This window comes from Apiotrichum porosum (assembly GCF_003942205.1).
Source record: "Apiotrichum porosum strain DSM 27194 chromosome Unknown scaffold_14, whole genome shotgun sequence".
NCBI classification, from domain to species: domain Eukaryota; kingdom Fungi; phylum Basidiomycota; class Tremellomycetes; order Trichosporonales; family Trichosporonaceae; genus Apiotrichum; species Apiotrichum porosum.
In genome coordinates this window covers 152,206-167,385 of record NW_021167121.1, presented here as the reverse complement: position 1 = coordinate 167,385, position 15,180 = coordinate 152,206, and the positions used below count along the sequence as shown (strand labels likewise).

The 15,180-nt window shown below is 59.3% G+C and overlaps 4 protein-coding genes and 1 non-coding gene across 5 annotated transcripts; 4 read left to right on the top strand and 1 right to left on the bottom strand.

Moving 5' to 3' along the window:
- Positions 1 to 91: 91 nt before the first annotated feature.
- On the top strand, positions 92 to 1,724 carry EHS24_002842 (uncharacterized protein; the record flags this gene model as incomplete). Its single annotated transcript, XM_028618562.1, has 3 exons — positions 92 to 830; positions 949 to 1,189; positions 1,244 to 1,724. The coding sequence occupies 3 exons, from the start codon at positions 92 to 94 to the stop codon at positions 1,722 to 1,724; spliced, it is 1,461 nt and encodes a 486-aa protein (XP_028472929.1).
- Positions 1,725 to 3,281: 1,557 nt separating this feature from the next.
- On the top strand, positions 3,282 to 4,833 carry EHS24_002841 (uncharacterized protein; the record flags this gene model as incomplete). The annotated part of the gene is made up of 3 exons (XM_028618561.1): positions 3,282 to 3,694; positions 3,753 to 4,273; positions 4,331 to 4,833. 3 exons carry the CDS (start codon positions 3,282 to 3,284, stop codon positions 4,831 to 4,833), a joined length of 1,437 nt encoding a protein of 478 aa, XP_028472928.1.
- A 941-nt stretch (positions 4,834 to 5,774) lies between these two features.
- On the top strand, positions 5,775 to 5,909 carry EHS24_002840. Its single transcript has one exon. It is a non-coding gene; the product is annotated as a tRNA-Pro (tRNA).
- Positions 5,910 to 8,704: 2,795 nt separating this feature from the next.
- Positions 8,705 to 9,715, top strand: EHS24_002839 (uncharacterized protein; the record flags this gene model as incomplete). The annotated part of the gene is made up of 2 exons (XM_028618560.1): positions 8,705 to 8,837; positions 8,877 to 9,715. 2 exons carry the CDS (start codon positions 8,705 to 8,707, stop codon positions 9,713 to 9,715), a joined length of 972 nt encoding a protein of 323 aa, XP_028472927.1.
- A 702-nt stretch (positions 9,716 to 10,417) lies between these two features.
- Positions 10,418 to 12,376, bottom strand: EHS24_002838 (uncharacterized protein; the record flags this gene model as incomplete). The annotated part of the gene is made up of 3 exons (XM_028618559.1): positions 10,418 to 11,806; positions 11,867 to 11,974; positions 12,029 to 12,376. The coding sequence occupies 3 exons, from the start codon at positions 12,374 to 12,376 to the stop codon at positions 10,418 to 10,420; spliced, it is 1,845 nt and encodes a 614-aa protein (XP_028472926.1).
- Positions 12,377 to 15,180: the final 2,804 nt, after the last annotated feature.

Genomic DNA, 15,180 nt, shown 5'->3' with positions numbered 1-15,180 from the left:
GCACCACCTCCCCATCTCCCCCGGGCCCTCCTTCTCCCCCACACGCCCGCTGTGCTGCACCAGCAGCATGCACGCGCGCGCGTCTTCAGAAATGGCAACTCGCGTATACAACGGCGCCTACGCCCACCACCCCCACACCGACAGCCGCCCCGCCCGTGACCCCAGCCCTCCCACCGTCCCAACACTGTCCATCCCTTCGCCAGCCAGCATGGCCCACCACCGCCCATACACTGCCCACGCCGGCATGCACGTCTACACCAACAGCATGGCAGGCGACGCCAGCAGCAGCCCACGCTCCCCAACGTCGGCGTACGCGCAGCACGTTTCAGCACTCTCGGTGGAACCAATGCGCACGGTGCCCTTTGCGGCGTCCGCGAGCGGCTCTGGCGCAGGTGCGTCAACCGTCATGGCCTCGACGGGGTCCACCTCTGGCGCCGACTGGAGCCGCACGCACGGCCACTCGCGCTCCAACTCGCTCGCCGCAAGCCGGCGCGCCAGCGTTGAGGTGTCCGAGGAGAAGGGCGGTGGTGGTAACAACATGCTGCCCCGCTCCCCCACGTCGCCCTATGGCCACGCAAGGATTCCGTCTCCTTTGGCGCAGTCACCGCACTTTCCTCCAGCATGGACCGAGCCCGCAGCAGGCGTCGAGGCCCAGTTGCCCCCGCGCGTGCGGCCGCCAGTGGCCGACCTGCTGGGTCGCGCCGTGCGTGATCGGTTCGCCTGCAACTCGAAGAGCGGCGCACTGGGCCGCGGACTCATTATCGGCTGGATCGTGACCACCCTTGGCTTCGTCGCAGCAGCTGCGTTCTGGAAGGGCGAGCTGTTCTCAGGTGAGTAGCAAAAAGCACGGTGTACCAGGGTGGCGTACATTGGTATTGCTTTGGCGGCGGCGCGGGACACAGGGGGGGGGGGGGGGGGGGCAGTAACGCTGATGCCCGCTACCAACAGCCCTCGATAACCTCAGCAAGGAGCTGTATGACATGGGCTACCAAGGTCTCGTCGTCTACGCCGTTCTCATCTTTATCACCACCATCCCCCCTCTTCCCCTGTATTCGACTCTTATCGTTCTTTCTGGCTACACGTTTGGCGTGTGGCACGGCTTCGTGGCCAGCTACATTGCGTCGCTCGTCGGCGCCGTCGTCGTGTTTGTCGTGTCCCGCACTCTGTTGCGTGACGCCGTCACCCGATCGTGAGTGTGCTCCGTCTGCTTCCCCCGCAGCCAGTCTCTAACATGACACCACAGCCTGGCGTCCTCCCCCACTGCGACGTCTCTCCTCAAAATCATCCCCCAGAACCCCCACCTCCTCTTGCTCATTCGAGTCGCTCCTTACCCTTACAACCTTTTGAACGTCGTCCTCGCGTCAGCACCAAGCCTGTCCCTCAAGACGTACACGGCGTGCACCGCCATCTCCCTGTGCAAGCTCGTGTTGCATACGTGGATCGGTGCGGGCATCCACGACCTGTCCGCGGCATACACTGGCAGCGAGGACGACAGCAAGACACCTGCCCAACCCCCCTCCGAAGAGGACCTGCACCACGAACGCGTAAAGGCCGGCATGACGTACGGCGGCCTCATCATGTGCTTGGTGCTGTTCGTGTACCTCACCCACCTGGCCAAAAAGGCCATTGCAAAGGCACAGGACGAACAGCATATTGTGCGCGAAGAGGAGGTCGCCTTCCTCACGCCCATGGGCGACGCGCGCGAGCTCGACGACAGCTTCTAAGTACAAGCCAAAGCCGCACAAACGGATGTGCTCTCTCTCGGTGGTCTCTTTTCTTTCTTCTCTCTCTCTATTCTGTTCAATCCCCCTCGCTCTCTCCTTTGGCCCCCCACACTCAACTGGGCCGTTATCGTTGTACCAAGCTATACCAAAGCTCTCTCTCTCTCTCCCGGACGGCTTGCGCCCATCAATGGAATGGAATGCATGCATACCGTCGTCCCGAACAGCCGAGCCCGCGAGCCCGCGAGCCCGGCCCAGGCCTCGTGCATTCTGTATTTTTGGGTTTTGGCGCAGCAGGTGGGCTAGAGTTTTTGCCACCCACCGACACCGCATTTTGCCATGGGCCAATGTTGAACCGTTAACCGTTGAGCCGTGGCGCCAAGGTTGCCGTGTGAGCCGGTGCCCAGCGTCGACCAGTACATATGTGGTCCCAGCATGGTCCCCGTGTGGCACCAGTGACAGGCAGGGCAGTATGCCCGACAACAACCCCCAGTACCCCAGTCCCGCGGAGGCCCAGAGGCCAGAGTGGGCATTGAGGTGTCCGATGTCTGGTTTCTGCGCGAGGGCCAGAAGTGGGGAGTACGGAGTTGTCTCCCTGTGCTGGGCTGTCACTTGTTTCAAAGACAAGGTCTCGCCTCATTCCACACAAGACAATCATGGGTGTGGACGGGGCGGCCTAAATTGCACTGTCCATGACCACCACTCGCGCTCCAGAGCCACAGCCACAGCCACCACTGCGTCCGCAGGCCACAACAAACAACCCGGCCTTGGCCTTGGAACGCCATCATGGCGCCGTTATCCAGCGCCATCGGGCCGTTGCCGCACGCACGCACGCACGGCCAATTGAGCGGCCCTCGAAGGGTCAGCCGTTCTCAGTCCAAGTTGCCGGAACACGCACAGTACAGCACGTACAAAACACAGCCTGCGTCGATCCGTCGGACAACGGTGGGTGGGCGCGTTGCTGCTCTGTGTCCGTGTGCAGCAAAGTTGGACGGGAGACGCGTCGACGTCCCTCTCTCGCATTTGTTGCATCTCGATCGATTTTGCGGGCCCGCCGAGAATAGCTTTTCGGCAGCGCCAGTGGTACCTATGTTGGGCTCTGAGGTGCACAGCGCACAGCCTGGCATCGAGTTACGGCACAGGTGCACATGTCGCATGGGTGAAGCCGCTTTTGCATCCGACGCCGGTCCGTCTCGACCGGACGACCGCATGGTCGCGCATGTCGCCAAGCGCAAAACGGTGCGAGAGGAAGCGATGGGCCACACACGGACCATGGGTGGTGGAGCATAGTGGCTCCGCAACACGCCCAAAAAAGTCGGCAAGATCCGAGGAAAATAATATGGAAATCAACTTTCGGAACGACTCATGCGACTCAATGCGGCTGCGAGACTTTGGAAATCTGGCTCGACTCCATGCCACTTTGACCGCATGGCTCGTTTCGTGTCTTGATTTCTCGTTGCATCACAATTTCTGCACTGTACACCGCCCATCCCACCCAGACCAGCTTGAACAGCGCACACTCGAGCTCACCCTTTCGAGGCCCACCCGACCATGTCCACCATGACCACGACCACGACCATCGAGCTTGGCCCCGTCCGCACATACCCTGGCGAACCCGAGGTCGGCCCCTCGCTCCCGACGACGGCGGCCCCGTCCATCCGCAGCGAGTACAGCGGGCGCTCGGGCAGCCGTGAGCGCCGTGCGTCCGTGTTCGAGGCCGGGGGCGAGCCCGCTCCCATGTCCGGCGAGCTAGTGACGCCGGCGCTCCCGCCCGCCGACAAGGGCATGGACGCATGGCGCTTCCTGGTCGCGGCCACGGTGATTGAGACGACCGTGTGGGGACTGCCGTACACTGTCGGCGTGCTGCACGTGTACTGGAGCACAAAGCTGTTTCCCAACGACGAGAGCACCCTCACCAACGCAGCGACGTTGCAGACCGGTCTGCTGTACATCTCCGCTGCGGTCTTTGGCCCGTGAGTCGTGGCGCGTTTTTTGGTGTGGCGTGTGGTCTCTGGTGCTCACCCTGCTCAGTCTGTTCACGGCCTTTCCCCGCCAGCAGCGCTACTTCCAGATCATCGGCCTGGTCACTGCCGTCGCTGCGCTCTTTGGCTCGGCATTCGTCACCAAGGCGTACCACCTCCTCATCACCATGGGCATCTTTTACCCGTTCGCCGGCGCGCTGTACCTCCCGTGCGCGACGCTTATTTACGAGTGGTTTGTGTCGCGCCGCGGCCTCGCCACGGGCATCATGTTCGCAGGCACCGGTGTCGGCGGCACCATCTGGCCCCTCATCCTGCAGGCTCTGCTCACGCGGTTCGGGTACAAGGCGGCCATGATCTCGCTCGCGATCGGGTGGGGTGTGCTCAATGCCGTCTGCCTCGTGTTCATCAAGCGCCGTGTGCCCATCCCCAAACGCTCGGCACAGGCAAAGGGCCACCACGCACACGGCAAGATTGACTGGTCGGTGGTCAAGACGCCGGCCTTCTGGATCGGATTCTTCGTGCTCCTCCTCACCAGCATGGGCAACTTCAACCCCACACTTTGGATCCCCAGTGAGTCGAAGAGTTGTGACGAGCGCCAAAAATATCCCTGCTAACTCTTTCTTTCAGCCTTTGCAGAGACCGTCGGCGTCACCCAGCCCAACGGTACCGTCCTCGTGGCCATCATGAACGCCGCGTCCGTCCCCGGCAACGCGCTCACCGGGTGGGTCTCGGACCGCAGTCCCGCCCGCATCACCATCACGGGCTCGTGCGTGCTGGCCGCCATCTCCGTCCTCGCCCTGTGGGGCCTGGGCACGTCCCCCGCCTTGCTCGTCCTCTTCTCCATCGTCTGGGGACTCACCGCCCTCAGCTTTGTCAGCCTGTGGTCCAAGATGATCAGGGGTATCTGCAAAGACGACCCGCGCATGTCTGTTTTGCTGTTTTCCATGTTTGCGTCCCTCCGCGGCGTGGGAAACCTTACCTCGGGCCCCATCTCGACGGGCCTGTTCAAGACGGGGGCGTTCCGCGGCGCCGCGGGCGGATACGGACACACCAACTTTGGCGCCGTGCTCATTTACACGGCGGGCACCATCTTTGCCGGCGGTGTTGTGGGCGCCTTCTTCCCCAAGTAAGAGAGGAGAATAGAGAATAGATGAGACTCTGCGCGCGCGGGAGGGGGGGGGGGGGGACGTAAACGGCGGCGTAGAACGTTTAGAATGCACATGTGTCAGAGGACACGATGCAGGTCGACCTGGTGGTACCAGCGGGGCGGCGAACAGCAGTACTGTATGTAGTCAAGGTTACACTGTTGTAGTACATACTAGATGAGAGAACGTATTGTTGTAGACAGGAGATGAGACATTCGCTGGGGAACTACAAGGATACAGTGAGGACGGGTGTTGTGCATACCGCTCTCTAGCTCATGTGTACCGGTGGAGCCTATACAGATTTGGCTCGAACCTTCCTAGGTTCCGCTGGTCCATGCTTGATCTGTCACGACCTGCGAAGGATGCATCCACACAGAGTCATGTCCACCCCCCTTTGGCGTTGTCCTGGTCTGCCGTTTGATCTTCGGGCTGGCGCAGTGTGGCGGCTTGGCGTCGAGCTGCACCTGCTGCCTGCAATGTAGGCTAGATGCAGGACTGCAGGACTGGCCGGAGCCAGACATCGGTGGTCCTTGATAGGGTGCGCCGGGTGCGTGGCGGATGTGGCGCGCTGGCCAGAATCCTGAATAAACGCTACTGACGGTTGGTGGTCCAGGAGTCGCAGTTGGACACCTCTCACGTCTACACAAGATGAGATGTGCATTGCGACGGTCGTAGGCTCGTTCTCGTGTCAATAGATCACAGCAAGTTGGTACTGACCGCGAGCGAAAAACATCCTGTTGGCAGGCCATAAATTTCGGTGATTTGTTTCTGTTTTTTCCTGCAGCTCACATGTAGCATTCAACCTGACCACAACTCGTCCACTGTCCCTTCCCTTCCCCACCTTCCCGCCTTCCGAGCCCAAGCTGCAAACCGACCTCCCCTCACCTTATAACCGCCCGTCGCTGCCGTATTCCCAGTCGCAAACGGCATTCGTGGTGTAGTGGCTATCATACTTCCTTCGGGTTCTTTGTCTGTCCAGTCACCTGGCAGGCAAGCACATGTGCTCCGAACTAATTGAGTTTCAATGGAAGTGGTCCTGGGTTCAAGTCCCGGCGAGTGCCTCTCTTTTGGACTCCCGGGGTTGCTGCGGGCGTGTGTGTGGTGTGTGTGATGAGGGTGAGGACGTGGGGAAGGAGAAGAAGGCGGTGTGGGGATCTTGCGTTTCTTGTTTTGTTTCGTTCCTGCCACAGTCGGTGGGTAAGCGTTGTCGACTCGACTGTACCGTGGAGTCTAATTAGAGGATAGTTAATGTCTGGGAATGAGCGACTGCACTAGGGGGGGTAAGCATGCCCGGGGTTGGAAATCTGTGGCGAGTTGGCTTCTGGAGCGGCTCAGAGAGATGAAGTGACGATCATATTTGGTCACGGTCAATTGATATAGTCACAACAGTCAGAGGTTTGGATGTTAGTGCACTCGGGGCCCGTCGTTGTGATATGTCTGTGATATTTTACGAGACCCATGTTAGTCCCAAACGGACCTACATAGGTCCTGTGTCAAAGATAGATGGCATTTGGCAGGAAACAAGGACAGGTTTATTACTTTCGCTCTATCGTTAACCCCTACTCCCTGGCCCGTTGCACGTTGCCAGTGAGTAACATCCACGACCAGAACAGACAGGCCCACTTAACCGTGACTGCCTCCTATACATGCCTGCACCGGGAGCGGGGCAAGACCCTCCTTTATCAGTGAGGAGAGACGGCATACGCCGTGACGACGCGGAACATTCCACAACATCTGACACGAATGATCACGGCAGGGCTCAAACCCATCTCGTTTATGTCATCTCCAACATGTCCATCTAGGCGGTCACCCTCCCCTTCCCCCAGTCATGTTGCTGCGAAATGACAGCACGAGGCAACCCAGGCCATCACGAGATCCAAGACGTGTCGGCATTTATGACCATTTGACACAGATATGTGTCAGTGCCACGCCACGGCACACGACCCCGTGCCAAGCAAGCTCCAAGATTCCGTCCCCCCTTCCCCCCAGGTGTTCGGCTTTCGGGGGACGCAGTCTCCCAACCTTCTCTGCGCCGACTGCAGGACGAGCGACGGAATGGGCAGTATTTCTCGACAGGAACGGGCCTTGCGGATCAGACAGAGTAATGAGTATCCCAGGACGGCCAGGACCCGGGTCGCCCACTCTCTACGTTGACGACCGTTGGGCATGCGTTCGCCTGTGAGGGCCAGTCAGGTGACGTATATAAGCAGGCCCGCACCTGTGCACCTCATCATACTTCTCGGTTTGCGTACGCGTTGTCAAGAGCCAGACACCCGAAACTAAAAAGCTCTGGGATACATTCGGTAACCTGCCCGAAAGGAACAGCTGACACTGCTTTGGTGCGGACCTTGTGGGGGATATTGGTCACCAGGCTGGTGTGGGTGTCCCGGACACTTGCCGCACTGGCGCACTGGGGATGCTGCAGCGAGCTCTGAGAGGACTTTAAACGGCACACATGCTGCGTGTGGCTTGGCAGTGACATCAGCGGTATAACCAAGACCCCGACCAGCAAAAGACACAGAAACAGAACGAGTAAGAGCAACTGCAGGTCTGGGCATGTTGCAGAACGAGATTCCCCCGTCTGCCCAAGTTGACCTTTTTTCGATGACGTACTTGATGAACTGGAGAGGGCTCTCGATGGCGGTGCCTTAGTGATGGATCCAAACACTCGGGTCTGTCAGTTGGTTTATCCAGTTGTTTGCGGAATTTGGGCTGCTTGACAGGCTCCATTAGGCTCTCGAGTTAAACAGGAAGGCAGAGGACAAACAACACGGCAGCCACCTGGCCGAGATGGTTGCTTGTCTTGGTTGTTTCACAGACCACGCTGTGGTGGCACAAGCGAAGCGGAGCACAAGGGGGACCAAAAGGCATCTAGCACCCGCGGTTTTAACACTGCGGAGAGAAGCGAAGATGTGTGGGCGGATGTTGTCGTTGTTGGGACTGGTGGCGACGGCGTAGTGGATAGTATACGGTATGCTTTGGCTGTTCTTGTTGAGCGACACACTGCAGTGCGTTTAGGCAGCAAGCGACAGTTGGTGTGGTGTCGACGGGTGTACTGTGTGTGGTGTCAGTTTGCATTGAATGCGCATGAAAGCGAGGAGGCACGAGGCTGGCAGCGGCGGCGGGGGGGGCGCGTGACGCGTCTGGCGGGGCGGGCGCGGGAGAGAGCCCACAACGGCCACACCACTGCTTTGCTCCTTTGCCCGCGCCCACAAGCCCCACCCAAACCTGGCTGCTCGTTGTGTCTCCCTCTCTCCATTCCACATTCGATCCATTCCTCGTTTTCGTTCTCGCTCTCTCTCTCTCATTCTCTCTCTCATCCACACACACACACGCTACTCGTTTCTCTCCCCCCCCCCACACCATCCTTCTCCCCACCCTACACCTACACTTCCCCCCCGCCCTCCCTTCCCTCGACCCCGGTTCCGTTTCCTTTTTACCCCACACGTGCCGGTCAGAAACACGCTGCAAACCCGCAGTCTCTCTCTCTCACTGCAGCCGCCCAACAACGCCCAACAGCCCCGCGACCCGCGTCCGTCGCAGCGAAGCTCCTTACTGTGCTTGAAACGCGGCGCGCGTTTTGCCGCCCAGTTTCCCAACAACAACCTTTCACCAACAACCCACAAGTTGCATTCTTTCCAAAGACAATAAACAGTGAGTCAACAGGGTCGCTGGAGACGAGTTGTAGGCACACCCACGCCCACGCGACCTTGACCGACTGTGGCCAGTGACGCTGACTGCCCTTGAAGTGACAACCCCATCACGGCACTCGCCGCGCCATGCCGATCCGACGTCTAGCCACGGCCATCCTCACATGCGCCGACGTTCAACAACGGCCTCTGCCCAACGACCAGGCATGGCAGGCGACCGGACGTCGTTTATGAGCACCGACACAATGTTCACAGACGACATGTTGTGGGAGGAGGACGACGATGGCGCACCGCGCCGCCTCAAAAGGGACGAGCCCATGAGCCCCGTCGCAGTTGTCCGTGAGTAGCAGCACCTCCCACCTATGCTAACACCGTCAGTCTATGTAGTGTTCTTCTACATTGTGTGGCAAATCCTTACCAGGTCCGACGACAACGAGATCCTCTCACATCTCCCATCGTCGTCGCCCTTGCTCTCTCAGCACGGTGGTGGTGGTTACGACCGCGGGTCCTCGGCGCCCTCAGCAGCCCAACAGCCATACCTCCCCTATGCCCTCCCTCAGCTGCCTCCGGTCCCTTCCACAAAGTCGGACTCGACCTCGATGTGGCGTGTCGTCATCGGCACCATCGTGTACCCCATCTACCTGGCCGTCACGTTGCTCGCCATCCCTTTACCGTTCCTCATGAACGCGGTCAACCTCCTCCTCTCGGTCGTCCAGACCATCCTCTACCCTGTGACATCGACCGCTCGCCTGCTGGCGCGTACCTTCATCCTCGCGCCCCTGGGCGTCCTCTTCGGCTTTCTCCAAGCCCTCTACCCCGTGTATGTGTTTGTCGGGGGTGTGGTCGGTGTTGGAGCCTTCCTGGGAGTAGCCGCTGGCTACGTTGGCCGTCTGGCAATGTGGTACCTCCTTGGCCGCCGCACCCCCGCCGCTCAGCCAGTCAAGCGCCGCCGCTCGGCGCGTCGTTCAAAGCGCCACTCGCTTCCGCCAGCTCCAGAATCTGCACCGAACTTTGACCACCACCACCGTTCCTCTTCATTCGAGCGCCAGGAGCGCCTACACGTCCCTCGGTCCCCAACGTTCGAGTACGAGCGCCGATACGTGCCCATTGTCGACTATGTCCAGATCGGAGACCAGGTCCTCGCCATTGACCAAGGCGTGGGTACTGCGCGCGAGGGCGTCGTCCTCGGCGTCCGCCGTCGCAGTATCCTCAGGTAGAAAAAAATAACGCGATACCTCAAAATACCCATCTGTGGGCTCGACACGCCCGTTGTTCGTGGCTGGGCCCACGCGACCAAAACCCCCTTCAGCTCCGACTGAATGAAATATCTTGTTTGACTTTGACGAGACCCGAGACCCCTTACTTGGCTCGACTCGGGCCTGTATTGTAACGGCTTCCACCTCTTTTTTGTTTTTGTTTTTCGGGCGCCAAAGTGACCTTTCAACTGCGATTTACTACCACCCACCACCCCACACCCACCCACATACCATTCCCTTATTATTCGTCCTGTGACAAAGTACCATATTGTTAGTGTAGTCTATGTGATGCCCGCCATGTTGCGCGCGGCGTGAAAGAAGCGAAGAGTGTGTGAGAGAGAGTGGTGCCAGAGATCCTGCAAAAAAACGCGCCAGCCACGAGATAGAGTAGCGTGAGAAAACTGAGCATCGGCCGTCTTTTAATGAATCGTCGCGTGTCCGCCCTGATCGAGCCACGAGCACCGAGCGCGATACAGCCACATCCACGCGTCTGCCATCTGCTCTTGCGCTCTCGCGCTCTTTTGCTTTAGTGATGAGAATGCATGGAGCTGTGATGCTGCTATTGCTATGAGAGAGATACTCCTCCTTTCTACGTCTGTCCGCCGCCGCCGTCGTCGTCGTCGTCGTCGTCGTCGTCGTTGTTCTCTTCACCAAGAGATAGGTCTAGAACATGATCTTTGCGTTGTCATACATGGTGAGCATGGGGCTGAGGCCGTCCTTCATGCGCGTGGGGCCGACCATGGCCTCGCCGCCGTACTTGACGATAAACTCGGCTTGGGTGTAGACGCCGACATGGCGCCGGCGGAAGCCACGCACGCCCGAGGGACTGAAGAAGTCGTCGTCGAGCGCCTTTTGGGCGCGCGCGCCCTTGATCGAGGTGGGCGGCGTAGGGTTAGGGTCCGACGCCGCAGATGAAGACGACGACGCCGCCGCCGCCGCCTCCTCGTCGACTGTCGCGGCCTCGGCCTCGCCACTGCTGCCGTTAGCTCCGGGGGGAGTGACGCGGCGAGCGGGCGAGTTCATGATCAGGCCATAGACGTCGCGCAGAAGCTCAAAGTCGGTCGGGAAGAAGATGTCAAAGTAGCCCTGCTTGACGAGGAAGGTCGAGCATGGGACCATCTGGTTGCGGTAGCGGGTCTGCACGACGGGGCCGTTACGTCCCTCGACGGCCTCGGGGAGTTCGGAAAAGTCGGCCATGAGCAGACGGTGCGCTGGCAGTTGGTCGCGCAGGCGCTCGAGGAAGGACACGGCCTTGGTGGGCACAAACTCGGGTGGCGACAGGTTTGGCGCGAATGGCAGGTTGACGTACAAGTTGCGAAGGGCCGGCGACGACAGCATCGCCTTGGACAGTGGCGGCTGCGTGTTGGGGGCCAGCGGAAGAAGGCGACGGTACTCGAGCGCACGCCTCAGCAACGGGTCGGTGACGGTCTCGTACTCGAGCGAAAAGTCGCCCTCCTTGTTGATGGACACAACAGCTTGCTTGGGCTCCAGAGTCTTCATGTCATAACGAACAAGGTCGTGCGAGAGGTTGTCAAACACCTCGAGCGCGACAACAAAGCACGGGTCGGTCGTGCCTCCCTTCCACTTGAAAAAGTCCTGGTTGATGACCTCGACGTTGGTGAACCCAGCGTCATGGGCACGCTTGCGCTGAATATGGGAGAGCGCAGACGAGATCTCCACAATACGATACTTTGTCCGGGCAAAGATCTCGGGGTACTCGTCGCGGATGAACCGCATGGCGTCGAACATGAACGAGCCGTTGCCCGCACCGACCTCGTAGATGAGCAGGTCCTGGTGGGGGAAGTGGTTGCGCTTGTACTGGCTCACAATGGCGGACGTGAGCGCCCTGGCGTAGTACGGCTTGAACAGCTCAGTCGGCGTGTGCCACACCTGGCGACCGAGGCCGTCCTGAGGCGTGGCATATTCAGTCTCGTAGCGCTCGCCCATGAGCTCCTGAAACATGGCCTGGTCGCTTATGGACTTGAACTTGTAGCCTTCGGCGTCCTCGGGCGTGAATATGTCCACATTCTTGGAGAAATAACCATAGTGGGGCTTTTGGTCCGGGGTCAGCACGAGTGGGAGCCGTAGCGCGCCTTCTGACTCAAGACTCACGTTGTACAAGCTGTCATGGATGAATTCACGCACAAGCATCTTGGCGCGTGTAGGAGGCTTTTGGTAGCCTGCTGCGTCGTTGGCTGCCAGGCGACGGTAATTCGCAGCCTACAGAAGCAGTTAGTCGACCAGGTCTTTCGCCATCCACTGCCGCGTACTCACGTCTGGGTCGTGGTCCTGAAGCAGTGGAACCGCAATGCCTTGGTTGTAGTCGACTCGAGCTTCTGCATCTGCCTTGTTCTTGCGGGCCGCTTTGTCCTTGGTAATGTCACTCAGAGGAGCCTCCTTCAAGTTGAATGTCGCCTTGGCCTCCTTCCGTTTTGATGGCCACTGAACGGGCACTTCACGCTCCTTGGGGTTTGACGACGCGTAGCGCCTGCCAGCCGGCGAATGGGACGACGAGAGCGCCGAAGAGGAAGCGCGAGGGAGCCATGACGAGGAAGCGAGGACACGCCTCGAGCTTGACGGAGTTGCCAGCTCGCGCAGAGCCCGGCAGGAGAGAGAGGACATGGGTTTGTTGACGAAACCAGCACGGCTTGTGAACGCAAGATGGACAACCTCCACAGAGCGCGGCCGACGATGCATAAACGCCACACTGCCAAAACGCCGGGTCACCCAAGTCACGTGATGTGTTTGGGTGAGTGTGGGATGTTTGGTTCCGTGTCGCTTTATTGCCACCCGAAGTGACGCGTTTATCTTTCTTGGGATGCGACAAGAGTGAACGGCCGCGCGCGAGCGGGTGGATCACAACAACATCTCTTTCTCTCTTGACACAACCCCCTATATCACAAGCACTCTATCCCACATGACCATCCCCACCGCAAGACAGGCGGTGGGGTCCAGCAACCCTCCCCCGCGCAACAACCTTGAACTCATGCGCGGTAACATTGCCCCGTCCCCCGTCACCGTCGAGGTTGCCAACGCCAAGGTGAGTCAGGCAGGCAGGGAAGGCAAGGCCCGGGGTATGTGCGAGGCCATTTTGCTGATACATGCCTAGTCTGCGTTCAAGCTCGCCCGTCCAGATGCGGTGCGCACACTCTCCAATGGAGGCAACTGTGAGCTTTATTGCGTGGCCAGGCCATGTCAAGCTTACCTTGCCGCAGCCGTCAAAGCCGCGCCCTCCTCGAACATCGAGACGCCCGTTCCCCGAACCGCACCGTCCACTGTTAGGTCACACTTCTTCACGCCCATGTCCCACGCAGGATCACCCGGGCCCGCGCCTGCCGCAGTGGCTCCCCCGCCAGTTCCAAGCAACAGTGCCGGCACGCGCGACTACGACCCAAAGCTGGACCGTGAATCACTCGGCAATCTCATGGCCATGATGGGCAAAGCGCAAGACGAAAAGAACCGCGTTCTCGAAGAGCAAAACTCCATGCTCCACGAGCAAATGCGCCGGCTCCGCGCCGGCGAGGATGACCTCACGGGCTACGACGCTGAGATGGCTTCTTGGCAATTGTGAGTTCTTTCATGTTGCCTGGTGCTGACATCAACCTAGGGAGAAGTATAGCCAGCGTATCGCCGAGTTCAAGGCCGCCATTAGCGCTCGTCAAGCACCTTCCAGTAGCGGCAGCGGTGCTGGCACGCCTACATATGCGACTAGCTCGTATCCAACTCCACCGCCTGCGGCCGGCCGGCAGGAAACAGCTGGCGCATTGGCCCGTCGCAACGCGTTGCAGAACCTCAACCCGGGAAACAGTGGGTCTAGCACCCCAGTAGCTCAACCACGACAGCTTGCGCAGCAGCCCGAGGCTGGCCCATCACGCCGACCTATGGTCATGGAGTCACCGCCTGACTGGAACGAGGAGGATTATGAGATGGCCGAAGAGGAGTGGCAGGAGGACCCTACAGAGCTCGTCCCGGCAAGCTCCCCGTTGCAACCTCGGCAGCCTCGCACACCACCTCGCCAGACACGCGGAGCCTCTGCACCTCGCCGCAACCTGGCAGCATCTGCAGCGCTCGCCGAGTTCAACGACATTCCGCACGAGTTCCTCTTTTCATCTTCTCCTCCTCCCCATACGACGCCACAGCCAGTGAGGGTGGAAGCGTCGTCTGCAAGGTCAGCGTTAGGTGGTCCTGGTCCTCCTTCCTCCGACCCAGCAGGACGTGTGGCTGCCCCACGCATAGTCCAAGTCGCCGCCAAGTACCCCTGGGACAAGGAAGTCGAGCAAAAGTTGCATCAGGTGTTCAAGATCCCTCAGTTCCGTCTCAACCAGAAGGAGGCGGTCGACGAAACGATGAACGGCAAGGATGGTGAGTGCTCCAACAGACAATCTAGTATGCTGACAATGCAGTCTTTGTACTCATGCCGACTGGAGGAGGCAAGAGCTTGACCTACCAGCTTCCTGCAATCTGCTCGACAGGCAAAACCAAGGGCGTGACGTTTGTTGTATCGCCCCTCATCTCCCTCATCAATGACCAGACACGCCATCTCATCAAGCGCGGTGTTCCCGCTATTGCGTACTCTGGCGACCTTACCGCTGCCGACAAGAAGATGGCACACGAAGAGCTGAGCCGACCTGTACCCTGGACCAAAGTCGTGTACATCACCCCCGAGATGCTCAGCATGGGTGGTCAGATCAAGGGCATTCTTGCAAACCTCCTCCGTCGCAAAATGTTGGCGCGTTTCGTCATCGACGAGGCGCACTGTGTTAGCCAGTGGGGCCATGACGTGAGTTTGTATCTGCTGTCCGGCGTTGCTGACAAACAGTTCCGTGAACACTATTTGAAGCTCGGTAGCATTCGTACAGACTACCCGGGCGTGCCCATCATGGCTCTCACAGCGACTGCGCCCAACAAGGTGCAAACGGACATTATCAACACGCTCAAGATCAAAGGATGCACTGTCTTGAAGCAGTCTTTCAACCGCCCCAACCTCCAGTATGAAGTCCGACCCAAGTTGAAGACGGCCGTGCGTGATATCGCTGCCTTTATTGGCACAAGGGAACCCGACGACACTGGCATCATCTACTGCTCGTCGCGCGACAGGTGCGAGATCATGGCAAAGGAGCTTCGTGAGGAGCATGACATCAAGGCGTGGCACTACCACGCAAGAATGACCAAGGGGGACCGCCGCAAAGTGCAAGAGGGTTGGCAGGAGGGCAAGTTTAATGTGATTGTGGCAACTGTGAGTCTGAGCGGAATTGCGTTTTGTCCATGACATGGAAATGGCTGACAAGCAGGTGGCGTTCGGCATGGGGTAAGCTATTTGTTTTGAGATGACAGCTAACATTGAACCCAGCATCGACAAGCCAGACGTTCGATGTAAGTGCTGTTTGCGTTTGATTGTACTGTCGCTGACGGCACACCAGACGTCA